The sequence below is a fragment of the Gekko japonicus genome, unplaced genomic scaffold (genome assembly GCF_001447785.1).
Source record: "Gekko japonicus isolate JY-2015 unplaced genomic scaffold, Gekko_japonicus_V1.1 scaffold1073, whole genome shotgun sequence".
Classification (NCBI taxonomy): domain Eukaryota; kingdom Metazoa; phylum Chordata; class Lepidosauria; order Squamata; family Gekkonidae; genus Gekko; species Gekko japonicus.
Window position 1 is genome coordinate 344,799 of NW_015177043.1, and position 21,107 is coordinate 365,905.

General features: G+C 46.9%; 1 protein-coding gene across 2 annotated transcripts in view; it reads right to left on the reverse strand.

The window, feature by feature from the left end:
- The window catches only part of STAC3 (SH3 and cysteine rich domain 3), a 38,411-nt gene that overhangs the window by 2,244 nt on the left and 15,060 nt on the right, over positions 1-21,107 (reverse strand). The window contains exons 3-11 of one of the 2 annotated variants that reach the window (XM_015428078.1): positions 20,828-21,050; positions 19,896-19,993; positions 16,703-16,757; positions 15,606-15,697; positions 14,613-14,679; positions 9,322-9,371; positions 5,737-5,828; positions 4,189-4,240; positions 1,388-1,525 (exon numbers count right to left, since the gene is read on the reverse strand). In XM_015428078.1, coding sequence (XP_015283564.1) covers positions 1,388-1,525; positions 4,189-4,240; positions 5,737-5,828; positions 9,322-9,371; positions 14,613-14,679; positions 15,606-15,697; positions 16,703-16,757; positions 19,896-19,993; positions 20,828-21,050 — 867 coding nt within the window. Of the gene's footprint in view, positions 1-1,387; positions 1,526-4,188; positions 4,241-5,736; positions 5,829-9,321; positions 9,372-14,612; positions 14,680-15,605; positions 15,698-16,702; positions 16,758-19,895; positions 19,994-20,827; positions 21,084-21,107 lie in introns of both variants that reach the window. The other variant, XM_015428077.1, reaches the window with a different exon arrangement.

A 21,107-nucleotide genomic window follows, 5' to 3' on the forward strand; every position in this document is an offset into this window, starting at 1 on the left:
CCAGCAGCAACGGCGGTGAGCCCAGTGCGGCTCCCAGCCACCGGGCTTCCCCCCCCCCCGACAGCAACAATATCCATGGCTCTAGCCACCGGCCCTCCAAGGCTTCTCCCTCCCTCCCGTTCCCCTCACCGCTGCCACTGCCAGCAGCAGCGGCGACAAGCCCTGCGCGGCTCCTAGCTACTGGGCTGGCCAGGCTCCCCGCCCCCCAAGCAATGGCCAGGGCTCCCAGCTGTGGCACGCCAAAGCTTCTCCCCTGCACACTGCCGCAAGCAGCAACGGCTCTGCTACAGTGCCTAGTGGTAAGTAGGGTTGCCAAATGGCACTCACCTCCTTGGCGGGGGACTCCTGGGCAGCTCCCGGTGCACGCACGCGTCCCGCATCTACGTCACCCAGATGTGACGTAGATGCTTTTGGGGGGATTTAGGTATCCCCCTTATATTTTTTTCAATTTTCAGATTTTTCTGCACATCTTGGGATTGCCCCAAATGTGCAGGAAAATCTCCCTGCCCCCCAGGTGTCCCCAATGTGTGGATTTAGATATCCGCACGCAGGGGGCGCCTTGGCTATTACATATATAGATTGATGAGTCAGAAAGAATGGAACAGCCCAAGCTAGCCTGATCTTGTCAGATATCAGAAACTAAGCGGGGCTGGCCCCGGTTAGTATTTAGATGGGAGACCACCAAGGAAGTCCAGGGCTGCTATGCAGAGGCTGGAACATCTCTTGTCCTGAAAACCCTACAGGGTTGCCATGAATCAGATGTGACTTGACAGCACTTCCCTCTACTGCCACCACCAGTGTTCCCTCTAAGCTGAGTTAGTGTGAGCTGGCTCACAGTTTTTTAGCCTCCGGCTCACACATTTTTGTCTTAGCTCAGGAAGGAGGGTTCCAGAGCAAAGTAATTCATGCAGCAGCCAAATCGCTCGCTCACAACTTTAATGCCAGTAGCTCACAAAGTAGAATTTTTGCTCACAGGACTCCACAGCTTAGAGGGAACATTGGCCACCACTGGTAAAAAAAAGACCCCTGGGGAGGTTTTTCGGGGAGGGAGGGAGGTGAAGCTTCTCTTCAAGGTGGCAGGGTTTTCACAGGTTTATAAAAAGCAGACTTGCCATCCCCGACACAAAACATGTAGTCCAAAGTTACGTGATCATTCCAGCGGTTATCCTTACCATACAGATTTGGGAGATTCCTAGAGAATTGTGAATGACTGTGACGTCACTTCCAGCAAAACGTTGCAACTTCAAGCCAAGTTGCGATGCATGTGAATCTAGTTTTTCTAAGGTTCTGCTCCCTGAAAACTCCCCTCTATTTGCGGGGGCCAGGCTGACAACCCTAGCCCAAGTGTACAGGCATACACAGACAAGTGTGTGTACAAATGACGTACCTGATCCTTTTTTAACGTGATCTGCCCAATCTCCCTGTTGCCTACGAAGGACCGCATCACCTTGTGCACTCGTTCTCCTGCCCGTACACGTATGATGAAATTGGGTGGAAAGAAGCCAATCTTCTCCCCAATCTTGCCCTAGGCAAATCACATATATGGATAAGTCACAAAAATGTCAACACTTCCTCCGCCCCCACCCCATTCAACAGCCCTCCCATAACCCCCTAACAGGACCAGGCTGCTACAGTTCTGATTATTCTTTGCAGAACAGCAAATCTTGGCAGCTTGCAGTTAACCTTTCCCCAAGAACATCCTCGTCTCAACAAGTAATAGCTGAGATGCTCGATTTCTTATAAAGCTATTCCTAGGACAGCAGATTTGTCTGTTGTACATTGGGGAACATTACAGGGAAAAAAGTATTGTAAAAAAACTGAACTCTTATAAAAGGTAACATTTTGCAAAGGAAAGACTTAAAAGGCTTTTCCACATTCTCATTTTCGTGTATCCCTGTAGCTTTGGGTTGTTGTTTTTTTCTTAGCCGCATGTGTTTTGCTCCCTCTAGTGGTCGATTCAATATTCCACTGCCTTATGTTTGGCATATCTCCCTGCAGACTTAAACTGCAGGTTTTTATGCCAGACATACAGCAATGTAATATTGAAGCAACCACCAGAGGGAGCAAAACAAGTGCAGAACAGGGGGGAAAAATCAAAGCACCATCACACAAGCAAGGAAAATGAGAATGCAGAAAAGTCGAAAACGTAGTGACTATAATAATGTCCTTTTAAATTCTTTACGGAAAAGTTCAGTGTGTTGCCGCAAAGAGGTTAACAAGCAGTTATTGTGTAAGGGTAGAACTGTGTGGCATGCAACAAAATGGTGGTCAAAACCCTGTGGTTTCTTCCTAATGATAACGCTGGGACAAGGGAGGAGGCAAGGAGCATCATTAGACAGAAACAGATGCCTAACCCCTTCATCAACTGATTTCCTCACAACTGGTCCACTCATCCCATTCCCTCTCTCTTTTTTTAACCTCACTAGAAATAAGTCTGGTTTGGGGAGAGGATTAAATGCCAACTGGAAAAAACACAGAAAGATGCATTTGGAACCTCAAGCGGGGGAGGGAGGGGAGTCCCTTGGAAGAGTGATTTGCAGTAGAGAAAGGACAGGGAAGGAAGGATTAAGCATGTCCTCCCCATCACCATATCTCTGTTCAAAATCCCCCTCCTCCAAGGCTGCTTTTCATTAAAAAAAAAAAAACAGGTGTTGGATCTCCATTACACATTTGTGCCTAGTATGTGCGCGGTCTCTAACAAAGGCCTCTTCTACAAGTGCCAGTGTGTTTTAGGCAGGCTTTACTGCCCTGACACATGGCAACAATTCTTGGAGATTGCGGGGGAATTCATTCTTAAAGATTTAAATAGAAGAAGAGAAGAAGAGAAGAGAAGAGAAGAGATTGGATTTATACCCCGCCCTTCACTACCCCGCCCTTCACTACCTAGGTATTTTCAAAGAACCAGAAACCCTCACGTCAATCCGCCTGCCCCACCACCCCCTTTATTTAATTACTTCATTTACATCCCGTTTTTCTCCTAAAATGAGACCCAAAGTGGCTTCCATCATTGTCTTCTCCCTTTTAACCTCACAACAACCCTGTAAGGGAGGTTAGGCTGAGAGTCTGTGAGTGGCCCACGGTCACTCAGTGAGCTTCCACGGCAGAGTGGGGATTCAAACCTGGTCTCCCAGATCCTAGTCTGAACCTCTAATTCAGGGGTCCCCAATGTGGTGCTTTTGGGCACCATGGTGTCTACTAATACCTTTTCTGGTGCCTGGCTACTGTTTTTATAAAGTGGGTGGGGACAGGCGGTGCTTTTGCCCAGCAGAACTTGTGACAGGTTACTGGAGATTTGATTGGCTATGTAGATTTTTTTTAAAGTTGCTTCAGCAGCAGCTGCCAACACAGCACAAGGATTTTCACTGTGTGACTGAAGTTAAGCTGTGGCAGCCATTTTGTGGTGGTTATCTCCGCCTCTTGCAGCAGCCATTTTGAGGCCGTACCCACCACGTAGTGTCAAAATTCCAAAGGTGCCCAGAGGCTCAAAAATGTCGGGGACTTCTGCTCTAACCGTTATGCCACTACACTGGTTCCCCTTGTGACTATTGCCCTTACACCTTTATTTGTGTGGCTACCACCAGGAAATCTGTGTGATGGAGGTACTATCAATGGCCCTCGAGACAAGAAGTCACAGGACAAGTTAAATTCATAATTACATAACCATGCTGCTTGACTTTGACCTGATTTCATCAGATCAGTGCAGCGACTGGTCTAGGGAGACCTGGGTTCGAATTCCGTTCCGCCATGAATCTCACTGGGTCATCTTGGGACAATCTCTCTCAGCCTAACCTACCTCACCGGTGAGGATAAAATAGAGGTGTTGGCCCTCAGCTCCCTGGAGGGACAGCAGGATAAAAAATATGTCAATAGAGAAAACATAATCAAATGGCCTACTTCTAAAGCCAGAAGCGAGGCAAACCTCAGACGTTATTTATTACGAATTTCTACCCGTATTTAGCCTAAGCTCCTGAACACAGCGAACAGACAATTAAAGGATTAAAACCCATCAACTGAAACATAGGATAACTGAAGTAATAATGAACACATTCTACACACAGTTTGAAAAAACTATCCGCTTAAGGGCTTTCCCCCAGAATGATAAAGCTGGGCTGTTACACAGGTGTCTTAGGCTTGCTACCTTAACTCTCACCCCTTACTGCCCCCCCATCTCTTCCCCCTCCTCCTTACCCGCCACCATTCTTCATTAGAGTCATCAACAATAGCGATTTTGTCCCCAGGGCTGAAAGAGAATAGATCCAAGGTGGGGGCGGATTACTGCTGTGCAAGCCATGACATCCATACACATTCAGACTCTGGTATCCGGGACAGGTTGCTAAATTATTTCCCTCGTCCTCTGTACTTAACCAACTACTTAACCAACCTCCCTCATAAGCACTGTCGGTCGCTCACAAAGACAAGGAAGGATGTGGAGAGCATTGAGCGTTGCCTAGAAACGGCCATATTCATTTTCCTCCCCCAATGTCACAATAAGTTCAAAGCCGCCATCAGAACATGCTTCAGATCCTCCCCACCCACCATGAAATCCACTATGCAGCTTTGGATCAAGTCACTCTCAGACAAACCTACTTCAGAGAGCCAGCATGAAGATAGAATTGGGTGCGGAAGATTAGTGTACACCAGCCTGAGCTCTTTGAGGTAAAGGTTTCCCTTGCTCGAAAGCCAGTTGGATCCAGCTCTAGGGGGCGGTGCTCATCTCCGTTTCCAAGCCAAAGAGCCAGCGCTGTCCAAAGACTTCTCCGTGGTCATGTGGCCGGCATAACTAAATGCCAAATTTAAGTCCCTGGGTCAACTCTCTACTGCGTAGAACAAGTGGGAGCACTTGTTTGAAAACACTCTCACATCAGAATCTTCCAGCCTAGCAGAAGAACTATTTGTGGTGGGAAACTATGTTTGAGGCGAGACTTTGCTTCCCTTTGCTGCCTCAAAAAGGCCTCTAAGTACAGATTTCCACTCAGCCGTTGGGAAGAAGGAAACTGTGCTGCCCCTAGCACATTTTAGTAAGACAGTCATCTGTCTTGGTAAATATCTATTGGCAAATCTATTGGTAAATAGTTCAGTATCTTTAAAATCCTTTGCATACTGGGAGATGTAGTTTAGGTACATTTGAAGGTCACATCAGCTCGCTCTATTGGCTCAAGTTTAGAAACCTGCGAAAACAGGGTTTATTGCCCTCTTCCGATGTCTTTGTTCTGATCTCTTTATCGGCAAGGAGATGCATGAAAGCAATATCTTTCCACCACAAGATCTGAGAAAATAGACTCTGTCCTCATGCAAGATGAACTGTATCCTGCAGCCTGCTGACAGAACGTGAGTTCTAACCGCTGGACCTTTCTGCAGTAGAATAAAATCAGTTTTTCTATGAGTTACTTCCTTGGACTTGTGTGCTGGCCACTCATATGCCAAATAGACTTGATCCACTCTGGTCTCGAAACCAGAATAGAAACTTGGCATACCACGCTGCCTTCCCACGACACTTCCCCCAGTGCTGACCTTAACCTCAGTATCAAACACAGCAATATGCAGAATGGCCCTCGGGTGACAGGGTTCAATTCAGTTGCCGACAGCTTAGCCAAGCAGAGACTCAGCCCAGTCACTCCCATGCTGATAAAGCCCCCTCCCCTGCCAGACAGAGATCTCAAGACCACCTGAGCCTGGTACATTCTGCTTGGGTGGGAAAGTGACAAATATCCGCCCCCCCTTCTCCTTAGCACTCACTGGAAATCCAGGTCATCCTTCTCCAAGGCTTTGAAACGATAAAGTGCAATGAAATAGTGGGACTGCGGAAATCCAGACTGCTGTTTCTTATTCTGTCCAAGAGAATAAAAACACACTTTATGGCTGGGCAATGGAGCTCCTAACAGAAGCCCAGATCAGGGGTTCCCTTGCAAACACTCCCCAAAGGCACCCCCCCCCAGTACTTTCGCTTCTTAAACTTGAGGGTGGTGCAAAGAAACAACTACCTCACGGCAGATATTTATGTCTTGCACGATCTGCTTCATTTTTATCCCGCCATTCCTCCAAGGCAACATATATTGTTCTCCCTCTCCTGCATTGTAGCCTCATATAACAAACCCTTTGAGGCGGTTTATGCTGAAAGAGAGAGAGCGGCCTACAGTCACCCAGTGAGCTTCATGGCAGCAGAGGAATTTGGACTCTGTTCCCTAGTCTGACTAGAGTTGCCAGTGTTAAGTCGCTCGCTTAACAAAGAAGTCGGAGAGTGATTCAGCAAGAACACAGCTTTATTCTTCAACTCGAACACAACTCCAACACAGATCAACATCTGATAGCCAGAACAGCTCAGGTTTTATATTGCAGTTGTCCTGCTTTTAAACTCTTTCGGCTGTAGCCACACCCACTGTACAAATACCAACCAATACGGTTGTTCATATAAGGACCAATCACGGACGTTCCCGCTCAGGGAGCTTGCTGTAAGGTGATTGGCTAGGTGCTTCCTGGGCTACCAATGCGATTGGATGGATTTGGATCCTAGCCCAGGACGAAGCTCAACATGGCAAGTCAATTAGATGTTTCACATACATCATGCATTCAATGGCAGCTATTGAATACATTACAGCCAGCCGCTGGTGGGGGCTGGAGATCCCCTGGAATTACATTTATCTCCAGACCAGTGTTCCCTCTAAGCTGAGTTAGTGTGAGCTAGCTCACAGTTTTTTAGCCTCCAGCTCACATGTTTTTGTCTTAGCTCAGGAAGGATGGCTTCAGAGCAAACTAATTTATGCAGTAGCCAAATTGTTCACTCACAACTTAAATGCCAGTAGCTCACAAGATAGAATTTTTGCTCACAAGACTCCACAGCTTAGAGGGAACATTGCTCCAGACGACAGAAATACCTTATTTATTTATTATTTAAAACATGTATTCCGCTTATCCTGGAGGAAGTGGCTGTTTTGGAAGGTGGACTGTATTATACCCTACTGATGTCTCTCACCACTCTAAAGCCCACCCTCCCCGGCTCCGCTCTCAAATCTCCAGGAATTTCTGGACCTGGATTTGGCAAACTCTGTCACAAACCACCACACTACATTGGCTGCTTTAAATGTCCCCTCTGTCACAGACCTACACAAGCAAGCAGTGCTAATTTATGGACTCAACGTGAGGGACGGATCATGCCTTTTGCCGTATGCCTAGGCTTGCCAAGTCCCCCCGGGGGGTGGGGAAACCCCTGCCCCAGAGGCCCGTTCCCCGCCGCCGGCGGATCGAGCCCCAGGGGGAACCCCACCCACCATGCACGTCACCCAGAAGTGACGTGACCACGCCGGGCACGCTGGGGGTGGGGCCACGGTCATCCGAGGGAAAACTCTATGGTTTTCCCTCGGATGGTCGTTGCCCCGCCCCAGCGTGCCTGGCATTGTCACGTCACTTCCGGGTGACGTGCGTGCGGCGCGCGCGCACTCCAGCCGCCAGCCGGGAGTCCCCCACTGCGGCAAGAAAACGACTTGGCAACCCTACGTATGCCCCTAAGGGCTAGTATGGTTTGTGGGGGGGGACCAGGCCTGGAGAGACCCTGTTTCAAACCTCTGCCTTACTACACAACTCCCTGGATAATTTTGGGTCAATCACCATCTCCCAGCCTAACCACCTCACATGGTCATTCTGAGGATACAAAATGGAGGAGGGGACAGTGTGGTGTGCTGCCTTGAGCACCCTGAAGGAAAAGCAAGATAAAAATGTATGAGGCAACTCTTGCGAAGTTGTGGAGAAAATGCCGCAATTCCCCAGGAGAACTGCTGCGTATAAAATATGGTCGCTAGCCTCCAGCTGGAACCTGAAGATCTTCCGCTTTTACAGTTGATCTCCAGAAGACCAAGATCAGTTCCCCTTGAGAAAATGGCGGCTTAGGAGGGTGGACTCTGTGGCATTATACTCTGCTGAGGTCCCTCCCTTCCCCAAACCCCGCCCTCCCTGGGCTCCACCCCCAAAATCTCTAAGTATTTCCCAACCCAGAGCTGGTAACCCTAATATAGGGATACCATTCCCCAGGTGGGGGTGGGGGATCCCCTGCTTTTGTGGGCACCTGCCCACCACCAGCCAGCTGGAAATTCCCCCCATCCCCCAAACAGTGACGCCACGCACAACGTGCTGATGTCACCCAGAAGCGACGTCAACACATTGGTGACATTGGGGGGGGGGTGATGCTCTGCTTTTGGGGCAAAACTCTATGGTTTGAGGCCATTTTTACCATAGAGTTTTGCCCAAAAAGCAGAGTGTTGCCCCCAAGATCGCCGACGTGCCACCTTGTCCCTGCCCACCCCTGGAATGCCTCCTAAATCCCCTGCCAGCGCGACGAAGGGACCTAGCAACCCTGTCCTAATATGAAAAGATGGCTGGCATGGCGGGGCCAGCTGCAAGATATCTGTATTGGTCCCTCTTTGGTATTGGTCCCCACTCCAGCTCTGAAGTTTTGGCCCTAGCACAGTGATGGAGAGGCCCAACTTATTTGTCCTCTCTTCCCTACATTTCTTCCCTTACCAAAATGGCAACCCTGTCAAGATACTTTTTCCTAACAATGCTGGTTTTCAGAAAAATGCTGGCATCATATAATGAACTAGGTAAGGAAGGGCATGAGCTTCATGCACCACTTCATTATTACATTCATGCACTGCTGTAGAGTGACCAGGGTAAAACTGCAGATATTGCTGAAAATCCACAACATAAATACAGGGTTGTTCCAGAGTAGTTTCTACACCAGCCAGTGTGGTGTCGCAGGTAAGAGAGGTGGACTGTAATCTGGAAGAGCTGGGCTTGATTCCCCGCTCCTCCACATGAAGCCTGCTTTTCCCCTATGCCAGTGATGGCGAACCTTTTAGAGACCGAGTGCCCAAACTGCGACCCAAAACCCACTTATTTATCGCAAAGTGCCAACACGGCAATTTAACCTGAATACTGAGGTTTTACTTTAGAAAAAACCACTCATACATTAACTTAAGATGATCCAAACAAAGTAAGGAAAGCGATCCCAAATGCTTTCCTTTACTTAAAATTATTTGGCAGAGAATTCAACACTTTAATGATGGCCTGGGCCTGGCTGGGGCGATGGCAGGCGTGGCCACAGAGAGGGCTCTGAGTGCCACCTCTGGCACCCGTGCCATAGGTTCGCCACCACTGCCCTATACTGACTCCAACTAGCTCATAAACGCATCTGGGATTAAGGTGCAGGGCCTGGCGGTCAACGCATGCAAGTCCCAGCCAGCTTGAGCACCAGCGTCTCTCTTAGAAAAGGGTACACTACAGTGTTCTTGCTTCTTTCCCACACACTCCCGAGGAAGGGCAGGCAGGCACCTTATCGTCTGGGGCGTTCTTCTCAGCTTTCTTTTCTCCTTCTGGATTTCCTGGAAATGGGGGGGGGGAAAGAGGACTGTACTCAGAAGAATGGTTGGTTTGTCCATGTTTGAACAACTCAGGCATGTTCAATTGTGCAGAAAAGGACGACTGCATGTGTGATCAACATATCATTTACCCACAGCTTCCCACATCCGCTGCTGTCTCCCAATCTGCTGTTTGTCACATCCTTTAAGTGCACAACACATTAAACACTTCACAGTTTGTGACTTGAAATGGCAAGATGTCCCTCGTTTCTACCTCAGCCTTAATAGCAAAGGCGGGTGGATCAGTTTCTAGATGCACCTTCTCGCACTGCCCTTATGGGAAATGCAGTTTGTTTTGGAGACCCTCCCTCTGTGCCTACCAAGTTATTGTTGTTTTAACTTTGTTGACTTGGAAAGAAGGGTTCCATTATGGCTGGCATTTTTCACTGTATTCTTGGCTCATCGAGACTGGGTGTTTGCTAACAGGAAAGGGGCAGGCGATTCAGATTGGGAATTATTCACGCATTTGCATCCTCGCACAACTTCGTGGGTGGTGTAGTTACTTGAGGGAGGAGAGGTCTCTCTTCCCTAGGCAGCCCCATAACATTCATCCGGAATCATGATAAACAGCTGCTTTGATTAGCTGCCTTCGTGCGCTCATGATCCAGCTTCAAATGGGAATTAGATAAGCATATGGAGCAGAGGTCCATCAGTGGCTATTAGCCACAAGGTATAGATAGGGACTCTGGGGCAAGTGATGCTCTGTATTCTTGGTGCTGGGGGGAGCAACAGTGGAGGGCTTCCAGTGTCCTGGCCCCACTGGTGGACCTCCTGATGGCACCTGGTATTTCTGGCCACTGTGTGACACAGAGTGTTGGACTGGATGGGCCTTTGGCCTGATCCAACATTGGCGTCTCTTATGTTCTTATGTTCCCACAGCATAGGAAGGAGAAGAAGAGATTTATACCCCGCCCTTCACTACCCGAAGAAGTCTCAGAGCAGTTTACAATCTCCTTTCCCTTCCCCTCCCCACAACAGACACCCTGTGAGGTAGGTGGGGCTGAGAGAGCTCTTTCGAGAACTGCCCTTGAGAGAACAGCTCTGAGAGAGCTTGTGACTGACCCAAGGTCACACCAGCAGCTGCATGTGAAGGAGTAGGGAATCAAACCTAGTTCTCCCAGATTAGAGTCCACACTCCTAACCACTACACCAAACTGGAAGCAGGTAGAAGTGGCTGCTGTATGAGCACAAAACTGCTTGATATGGTGTCTGATGCAGATTTTGGACAAACCACCAAGTCCATCCACCAAGGAGCTTGACTTGCATCTAAAACAAAACTGGTTGATTCTGGTAAACTCGACTGTCACTCACATTCATTTCCAAGTTGTCAGCATCTGACACATAGATGTGTAGAAAAATATTCTGGAGATTAAGTTTCATACACATTGTCTTCCTACTTTACCTGTGCAATATACCCCCCAAAACAGCCCTTTAGAAATCTTTGTGAGGCTTTTAAACCACAAGAATAAGGTCCTGCATAAGGTAATCTCCATGCTAAAAAATATATAGCAACTTGGAATTTATGCACAAGAAAAAGAATGAATTTTGCCTTGAGGCTGTACTCCTGGAAGAAAGATGTGTTCTATGTTTTGTGGGGGGGTTTTTACAGCGCCTAACAATTTTAGCAATAATAAATAGCAATCATTTGTCTAAAGTATGCAAACAGAGCAAAGCTACACTTGTTTCATTATTTTGCCAATTAGCAGTATGCCCATCACTGATAACCAAAGTGCTGACCACTGAAAAGCCTGCTTTCTCATCCTTACCAAAGACCGCTGTAGCTGAACAGCGGAGCTAATGCTTTGCATTAGTGCTGTTAAAGAGAAATTATCTCAAGAAGAGAAGAAGAAGAGATTGGATTTATACCCCGCCCTTCACTACCCAAAGGAGTCTCAGAGCAGCTTACAAACTCCTTTCCCTTTCCCTCCCCACAACAGACACCCTGTGAGGTGGGTGGGGCTGAGAGAGCTCTGACAGAAACTGCTCTTTTTCAAGAACAGCTCTGACAAAACTACGGCTTGCCCAAGGTCATCCAGCAGGTGCAAGTGGAGGAGTGGGGAATCAAACTCAGTTCTCCCAGATTAGAGTCCACACACTTAACCACCACACCAAACTGGCTCAACCCACTTTCTCCCTGAAACCCAAACAATTCATTTCTTTCCCTCTTCTTAGGAATTTGGAGTCTGTTTCAAATGAATTCCAATTTGATCTGAAGAAAGGAAGAGGCAGGAAAGGGATGTTTTTGTGAAATTCCAAAATTGCACTCTGTAGATGCTCAAGGGCAGGCACTGTCTTCCCAAACCTTTCTGTCCTCCTGCTAGAGCACTGCCCTGCAAGAGTTGTATTTATAAAACGGCATCTAAAACACCACCCTGTGGTGTAACAGAAAATGGCAATGAAAAAGCAACAAGAAATTCCTCTTTTGAAAGAGAAAAAAAGAATGAGAGGAGTAAATCGCTATATCTAAAAGATTGTTGCTTTCACACACACTAAGACGTTTTTGGCAGGAATGGCTCTCTCTGCTCCTGCATTTGTATTCCTCCACCTCTTTCGCTTGTTTCTGCAGATGTTTTTGCAGTCCGAGGTGCAAAAACGCAGTTTGTCCTCTCTTGCAGCTCAGCATCAGACTTCCCTGTTTCTGGGAATTCCCTTGCTGTGCCACAAGAGGGGACAAACTGCATTTTTGTTCCTGGGACTACAAAGACCTCTGCGGAAATGAGCGAAAACGGCAGAAGAATACAAATGCAGGAGCGGGGAGAGCCATTTGCGCAGAAAGCATCTAAATAATGCACTTTCAATCCCCTTTCAATGCACGCTGCAACTGGATTTTACTGTGTGAAATGACAAATTCACTTGCAAACGGGCGCTGAAGTGGCTTGAAACTGTTATTTGGCCTGTGTGAAAGCACTCTTGAATTTCAGAAAAAATAAATTCCACTCCACAACAATGCTGCTTTGCATGCAGACGACACCCCATGATCAGTTCCAGACACCTCTAGTTGAAACACTCATAAGAACATAAGAACATAAGTGAAGCCAATGTTGGATCAGGCCAATGGCCCATCTAGTCCAACACTCTCTGTCACACGGTGGCCAAAAATACCAGGTGCCATCAGGAGGTCCAGCAGTGCCCCCCCCCAGCACCAAGAATACAGAGCATCAGTGGCCCCAGACCAAGTTCCTATCTAGACCTTGTGGCTCATAGCAAGTGATGGACCTCTGCTCCATATGTTTATCGAATTCCCTCTTGAAGCCATCCATGCTTGTAGCTGCCACCACCTCCTGTGGCAGTAAATTCCATGTGTTAATCACTCGCAGGTAACAGGTATTAGGAAAGAGCCCTCTCTACCCAAGACCTGGAGAACCTCAGCCTGCCAAAGAAGACAGTGCAGAGCTACACAGACCAGTGGCCTGAACTGGTATGAGGCAGCTTCTGATTTTCCTAAGACTCACCATGCATAGCCCTATACAGTCCCAAGCCTCTCTTCTATGCCCAGTACTAAATCCCATGTTTGTTCTGTGGGATGTCATCGCTCTGGGGCATGGGCGTTCACATTCCTATCTGAACAAAGTTTGAGTCCAGTGGCACCTTTCAGACCAACAAAGTTTAATTCAAGGTATAAGCTTTTGTGTGCGCACACACTTTTTTAGATCTTTTGTCTAACACTGATAGGTGACAGTGAATACCCTCCTGGACTAGTGGAGAAAGGACATCCTACAGCATGCACTATTCCTTGGCCCCATGGAGACATCGCCACCAACAAATTTTCCATGCAGCCCCCCACATGGTAAAATCCCTCTTCCTCTTGGAATTGCCTTCCTCCTTTTAGGAAATACAAATAAACATTCTGGAAACTAGCACCTATTTGTATAGCTGCTCAATACCAGGTTCAAGAGTCACAAGTTCCTACGACTAACAATGGCAGTCTGATTTTTGCGACCCATAAACTGCTCCAGGCAGACCTACATATACAAAGAGGATTTAGCTCACCCTTGTAGTTATACGAAGAAAAATATGGTTTAAAAATTCCAAAATTATTTCAAAGAATGCTGCCCTTAAACTGCTTGCTAAAATTGCTGCCATTATACTCAGTACTGATGTTGGGATTCCATCTCCTGATATAATCATCAGAAAGAGCTGGGGGGTCTTTTCTGCATTCCCATTTTCCTCGCTGTGTGTTCCTGTTGCTCTGGGGTAGGGGGTCTGTTCTGCATGGGTTTTGCTCCCTCTAGTGGTCGATTCGATATTACGTCGCTTCATGTCCAGCATAAAAACCTGCAGTTTAACTCTGCAGGGAAATATGTTAGACGTAAAGAGAAGTAATATTGAATCAAGAATGAGCAAAACACATGCAGAACAGAAGAATATCCCCAAAGCAACAGGAACACACAAGCAAGGAAAATGAGAATGTGGAAAAGCTCATGATCTTGCCAATTACTCCCATGAAGCTGGACACCTGCTTAACAAGCTGTTTCACATCTGCCAGCGGTTCAACATCATATCTGCCATATCGGGTATTCAATGTCAAAGGTCCTCTGTATGCTGCACCAAAAACATTAAAAACTCTGCAGCCAAGAAATCCAAATTATGCACCAAAGATAGCCAAATACTTCAACCAGCACCAATGCCAATTTGCATATATTTCCTTTCTGTGTAGAATTTATTCTCCTGCCGGTCACAAGACAAGGGATGTGACAGGCAGCGAAGTCCTGTATCCTTTGGAAAGTCCTTTCCTGCTAAGTCCTTTCCTAGCATCAGATACTTCATTACACGTTACTCACTCTTCATTAGTCTAGCACTGATAGGCACTAAATACTTTCCCAACTCCCTCAAGTCTTCTTCGAAAGGCTAGAAACTTGCCGTTAAAAAAAAATCAAATCTGTGATTCTCAGGATGTCAAATGACAAACCTAGTGTCACATTTTCTTCCCACTCCTTGCTTTACTTTAAGGCAGGTAGTCTGAAATTAATTGCAAATATTTCCCCTGGTTTTAAAGCCATTGCATATGCATTGTTGCCATTGGGCATCATTCCATCAGTGTAACGGATGAAAGGTTTGGAGCACTGCGGTTGTGCTCTTACTGCTCTCTGCTGTGTTCACCAACTGCATTTACAAGTTGCCAGTGTGAGTTCAGCATCAGATCAGCAATCTAGCAAACGTGTGAAACGCAGAACCTTTCTGGAAGAGGTTCACTAGGGCACTTACCTTCTTCTTGTTTGCCGCCCTCGATCTTAGGCGGCTCCGTTTCCTCCTCCATCATGGCAGCCAATGGCTACAAAGTAAGAAAGGAGAGATGAGTCTGTGGGAGTGGCGCATGCTTTCTCTACGATTGTAAGAAAGCATCCTTAGTCACCTGAATTGAGCTATAAACAATATACAGTCCTGGCACTGAGTCCCCCCTCCATGGAAGATGGAGACAAAGTTCTCTCTATGCACTTCTAGGGCAACATACCATGTCATGACATCACAGCATTTTGCATTCCCCCACTCTAATGCAACAGCATCCAACATGGAACTTGCACAACGCTGTGAGATCAGAACACAGGTAAGCAGATATTATGGGGATGGAATTACACTGAATAGTTACCGTTTTCACAACCTTCATGCATTTAATGTGACTTCATTCTGACCTGAAAGAGGCATCAAGTAACAGGATGTGCTGGCACAGTGACAGATACAGCCCTTCCTACAGGGGAGGTAATAACTATCAACCTATCTGGATAATCTGGTAAGGCCTTGCTTCATGCACCACCCTTTCAACAGGGCCTTTTTATTGGTAGCACCAACATTATAGAAATGCCCTGCCCTTTATCGATTGGGCGCCCTCTTTGGCACCTTTTAGAAAGGCAGTTAAAACAAAAACTTGTTTCACCTAGACTGCTCGCTCTTTTAGAGGGTTTTTTTACATCCTCTTCTAAATTTCAACCTTTTATTAATTCTTTTAAAATATGGTTTTGTGTTTATTTTTACTGGAACTGTTTTTATTGTGTTATACTTTTGATATGCTGTGGTAAGCTTTGAAGCTGAGGGGTGCATATTGAAAGGCACAGAGAGTCTAGGTGGGTGGTGACATTCCTAAATGCTTTGTCACATTAGCCCCTTAGAACATGCTCCCTTCACCCTGGAGGGCCTGGCCCTGTGGTTACGAGAAGACATATCATTCATCCACGCTGCACTCCCCAAATCCAAGTCACTTACATTCTTCTTCTCCTCCTGTCCTTTCTTGCGCTCCTTATTTGCCATGACAACACCCGTTCGCAGCGTCTCAAACACAGGATCGCCTCGGTTGGCTGCAGAGGGAAGCCAGCAAGTTAGGTTGCGGTATATGGCAAGAGGAGGTGCTGTGGCTCAGTGGTTGAATCTCTGCTTTGCATGCAGAAGGTCCCAGGTTCAATCCCTGCCATGTCCAGAGCAAAGGATCAGGTAGTAGGTGATGGGGGAAACATCTGCTTGAGACCCTAAAGAGCTGCTGCCAGCCAGAGTAGATAATAGTGACACTGATAGACCAAAAAGGGTCTGACTTGGTAAATGGCACTTATTTATTTATTTATTTATTTATTTTAAGCATTTTTACCCCGCCCTCCCCGCACGCGGGCTCAGGGCGGCTTACAAGGGGCATAAGCCCAGCATAAAACCAGTAAAACAATAAAATCATAAATATAACAATAATGACATAACGATAAATAGCAATAAAATACTTCAACATCACTAACTACAATAAAGTGCTTGCTTGTCAAGATGGTTTCAGTTGTTATAATAGTGTCGTCCATCGGTCCCATTTGGCGCCACTATGAGGTAGGTGGTTCAAACCAGCCCGTTGGTCTCATTGCAGCGCGGTTCTCCTTACTGTTAGGCTACCCGGACGATTTCTGATCTTAATAATGTTGCCACCGTTGATGATAATGGTGGCAATGATTTCTGATCCTGATGGTGTTGCCACCGTTGGTGGTAATGGTGGCAATGATAGTAGTGGCGGCCCCTACATAAAGGCCTGGTGGAAGAGCTCCGTTTTACAGGCCCTGCGGAACTGCATAAGGTCCCGCAGGGCCCTGATCTCCTCCGGGAGCTCATTCCACCAGGTAGGGGCCACCACTGAAAAGGATCTCGCCCTAGTAGCAGCAAACTTTACTTCTCGGGGACCCGGGACCACTAACCGGCTCTGGGTCCCCGACCGAAGCGCTCTCGGGGGTATATACGGGGAAAGGCGGTCCCTCAGGTAGGTCGGATCCAGGCCACTTTCGTGTGCTCATGTGAAAGAGAACACAGGTGGGTCAAAGGTGTGACGGTTTACTCACCTTGTTGCTGGGCACTATACAATGGAGAGCTGTAAGCACGACGGAAACCTGGAGGCTGCAAGACAAAGACAAGCAAGAGTTCAGAGGAGACAGCAGAACACATCCCTCTACAAAATGAGGACAGGACATACACTGGAGAGGGGCTGTGGCTCAGTGGCAGGGCCTCTGCTCGGCACGCAGAAGGTCCCAGGTTCAATCCCTGGCATCTCCAGTTAAAAGGATCTAGCAGTAGATGATGTGAAAGACCTCTGCCTGAGATCTTAGAGAGCTGCTGCCAGCCTGAGTAGACAATACTGCCTTTGATGGGCCACTAGACTGATTCAATATAAGGCAGCTTCATGTGTTCATGTGTTACACTTTCCTAAACAAATGACTAACAGCCTCAGTTCTTCAATTTGATATATATATCTCATACACTGACATTTGAAAATGAATTATCTTTCCAAATAGCACTTAACAATCTGCAAAAAATGTGGTGTAAGTTTTGCCATATTCACCACACCCCTCCGGAAAGAGCTGCCACCATGCAGCTGGGGAACTGAGGCAATGCTACTTGGCACAACTGGATCCACAAGAAAGAATGGATTCAGATGCACATCTTTTAAGAGCTACAAACAAATGTAGGGCCACTATGTGTTACTTTATCCTACGTAAAAAGAACTTCCACACTGGGGATTGGGATGCAACCCCTATGTAGGTTAATATTTTTGCACCTGAGTGTATATGCAGAGAAACAGACACATTTGGGATGCTCATATTGCAATGCTTACACCAGGTGAGTGATATATAGGTTGCACATTTTCTTGGGACATGATCGTTCTTTTGACATAGGGCAAAACACCAATAGTTCTTTAGATCTAACGTAAGAACATAAGAGACGCCAATGTTGGATCAGGCCAAAGGCTCATCCAGTCCAACACCCTGTGTCACACAGTGGCCAGAAATACCAGTGCCATCAGGAGGTCCACCAGTGGGGCCAGGACATTAGAAGCCCTCCCACTGTTGACCTCCCCAAGCACCAAGATGACAGAGCATCACTTGCCCCAGAGCCCCTATCTATACCTTGTGGCTAATAGCCACTGATGGACCTCTGCTCAATATGCTTATCTAATTCCCTTTTGAAGCCGTCCATGCTTGTAGCCACCACCACTTCCTTCTTTCCCATGCATAATCTTATAAACCTCGATCATGTCACCCCTCAGTCGTCTTTTCTCCAAGCTAAAGAGCCCTAAGCGCTTTAACCTTTCCTCATAGGGAAAGTGTTCCAACCCTTTTATCATTCGAGTTGCCCTTTTCTGCACTTTTTCCAAAGCTATAATATCCTTTTTAAGGTGTGGTGCCCAGAACTGCACACAGTATTCCAAATGAGGTCTTACCATTGATTTATATAGGGGCATTATTATATTGGCTGATCTGTTTTCAATACCCTTCCTAATAATCCCCAGCATAGCATTGGCCTTCTTTATTGCAGTCACACACTGTCTCGACATTTTCAGTGAGTTATCCACTACAACTCCAAGATCTCTCTCTTGCTCAGTCTCTGCCAGTTCAGACCCCATCAATGTGTATTTATATTTAGGATTTTTGGCTCCAATGTGCATCACCTTGCACTTGGTCACATTGAACCCCATTTGCCATGTTGACGCCCACTTGCCCATCCTTGACAGATCCCTTTGGAGTGCCTCACAATCCTCACTGGTTTTCACCACCCTGAACAACTTTGTATCATCTGCAAATTTAGCCACTTCACTGCTTACTCCCATCTCCAAATCATTTATGAACAAGTTAAAAAGCAGTGGACCAAGTACTGATCCCTGCGGTACCCCACTGCTTACCACCCTCCACTGAGAAAATTGCCCACCTACACTCACTCTCTGTTTTCTATGAACTAGCCAGTTTTTGATCCATAAAAGGACTTGTCCTTTTACCCCATGATTTTTGAGCTTACTTAGGAGCCTTTGATGAGGAACTTTATCAAAAGCTTTCTGGAAGTCAAGGTAAACAATATCTATTGGATCCCCCTTGTCCGCATGTTTGTTCACCCCCTCAAAGAACACTAACAGGTTAGTGAGACAAGATCTGCCCTTACAGAACCCATGCTGAGTCTGCCTCAATAGGTTTTGTTCATCTATGTGCCTACTAATTCTTTCCTTAATTATGGTTTCCACCAATTTACCTGGTATCGATGTCAGACTGACTGGCCTGTAATTTCCCGGATCTCCTCTGGAACCCTTTTTAAAGATGGGAGTGACATTAGCTACCTTCCAGTCCTCAGGAATGGAGGCAGATTTTGAGGAAAGATTACATATTTTTGTCAGGAGATCCAGAAGTTCACATTTGAGTTCTTTCAGAACTCTCGGATGTACGCCATCTGGGCCTGGTGATTTATCAGTTTTTAAGTTGTCTATCAGTTTTAAGACCTCCTCTCTCGTCACCTCAATCTGACTCAGGTCTTTCAACACCCCTCCTGAAATCAGCGGTTCTGGAGTGGGCAAGCACTTCTCATCTTCCACAGTGAAGACAGAGGCAAAAAAGGCATTTAGCTTCTTAGCCATTTCCCTATCTTCCTTCAGATCTAGACAAGGGTTCAGCTCCATTCAGTACTATGGATTCTATGGACAGGTTTGTGCAAAGCATTCTTTTGCTTTCCAGATCCTGGAGTTCAGATTCTTTTAAAATGTTCATTAAGCTTGGGATAAACTAATAGGATGGATGCATCATTATGTATATCTCCTGAGTTACAGCATTTTTTCCAAATGGTATGGAATCAGGGAACACCAATCTAGAACCCAGTGAAATGTTGATGACGCCCAATTTTCTTATGCATTGCAACATATAACTTATCTCTGTATGCTGTTCTTCTATAATATAAATATAAATTCACTCCAGTTTGTTCTCATAGATAACCACTGGAAAAAAATTGAATCCTATATGATAATTAAGATATTGATGGTTCCAGAATAAAATTAACAGTTTCAATACTTCTAACAAAGGAAATGCCTGCAACATTCTCTACCCCCAGTCCCAGTTACATAACTGAAATTTTGAAGGATATGAAGTTTTTGAACAGTCTCCAAGGGCAGCCCCTGCCCTCCCCCCCCCAACACATTGTAGTAGTCAAGCCTGGGCATTTCCCGGATATGAAAGTATATAGTAGGCAGAAACATCTTTCAGGTGGAGCAGGAATACTTACAATCTTGCCAAAGCAGCGCTGAAATTCCACATAGCCCTGGCACAGATGATGGATGTGGGTTTTGCAGTTCTTACATCTTAGGCCATACTTGTTGTTGACTACAATAGAAAAAAAGCCACTAGTTCAGGGAAAGGTGGGTTGACACAATGCTTCCCCCCACACTCAACAACTTTGTCTCGTTCTAGTGGCCTCTCTATAAGGAACAAAAGACCACGCACATCCTTAAATGCAGGTCTGTCCCAAACATATACAAACACAGAGGATAGGAAGTAAAATTTGAATTGCAAATGAGGTCCCAATCCCCACAACCAGCTGAGCAGGGCCAAACTTTAATTTTGGCACCGTGCTTTAGCACCTCAGGGATGCCAGCCTCCAGGTGGGACCTGGGGATCCCCCAGGATGACAGCTCATCTCCAGACTGCAGAGATCAGTTCCCCTGGAGAAAACGGAGGCTTTGTAGGGCGGACTCTATGTCTTTGTACCCCACTGAAGCCCTTGTCTGCACTGAGGCTCCATCCCCAAATCTCCAGAAGTTTCCCAACCTGGATCTGACAACCCTACCCCCCATCCCCTACCCAAACAGATGGGTGGAGCCAGCATCCCCACTCAACACACTGCTCCCCACTGATCACAGGCAACACGTTTTTCCTCTCTCTACCTTTGTCCCTTATTCTGTTCCTTTCTGAGGTGAGTCCCCCTAACACCCCCCGAAATCCTTCCAATTATTCCTCGGAAAGCGCTCTCGCCTTACTACCCCAGGTAACCACCTTCTCAAGAGGCAGTTCAAACTCCCTCCAGCACGGAGGTACTGTGATGACAGAAGCCACTCCAGTCGGACCCCTTCTTGCCCTGCCGAGACTGGAACCAATTCTTCAACAGCCCTCCCAGTACACTTCCAACCCCCCTCTGTACTTCTCGCAGTTAGGACTCACGGACAATCATGCGGGCGCAGACATCGCAAAACTTGGGCTTTTTGAAGTAATGATCCTTGAACTTGTGAGGTTTGTCGTTGACGGGTCTTTCTGGTTCCGGTGGTGGCTCAGGCTCCTCCTCTTCCTCCTCCTCCTCCTCCTCGTAGTAATAGATGGGCCCCCCTGTGGAGGTGACCAGCTCCCCGTTGGCCTGGAGTTCCTCTTGGATGGGCTCCTCCTTGGGCTTGCGTTGGAAAAGTTGCTTTAGCCTCTGCAGCTGAGGGGCCGGGGTGGGGCGGGG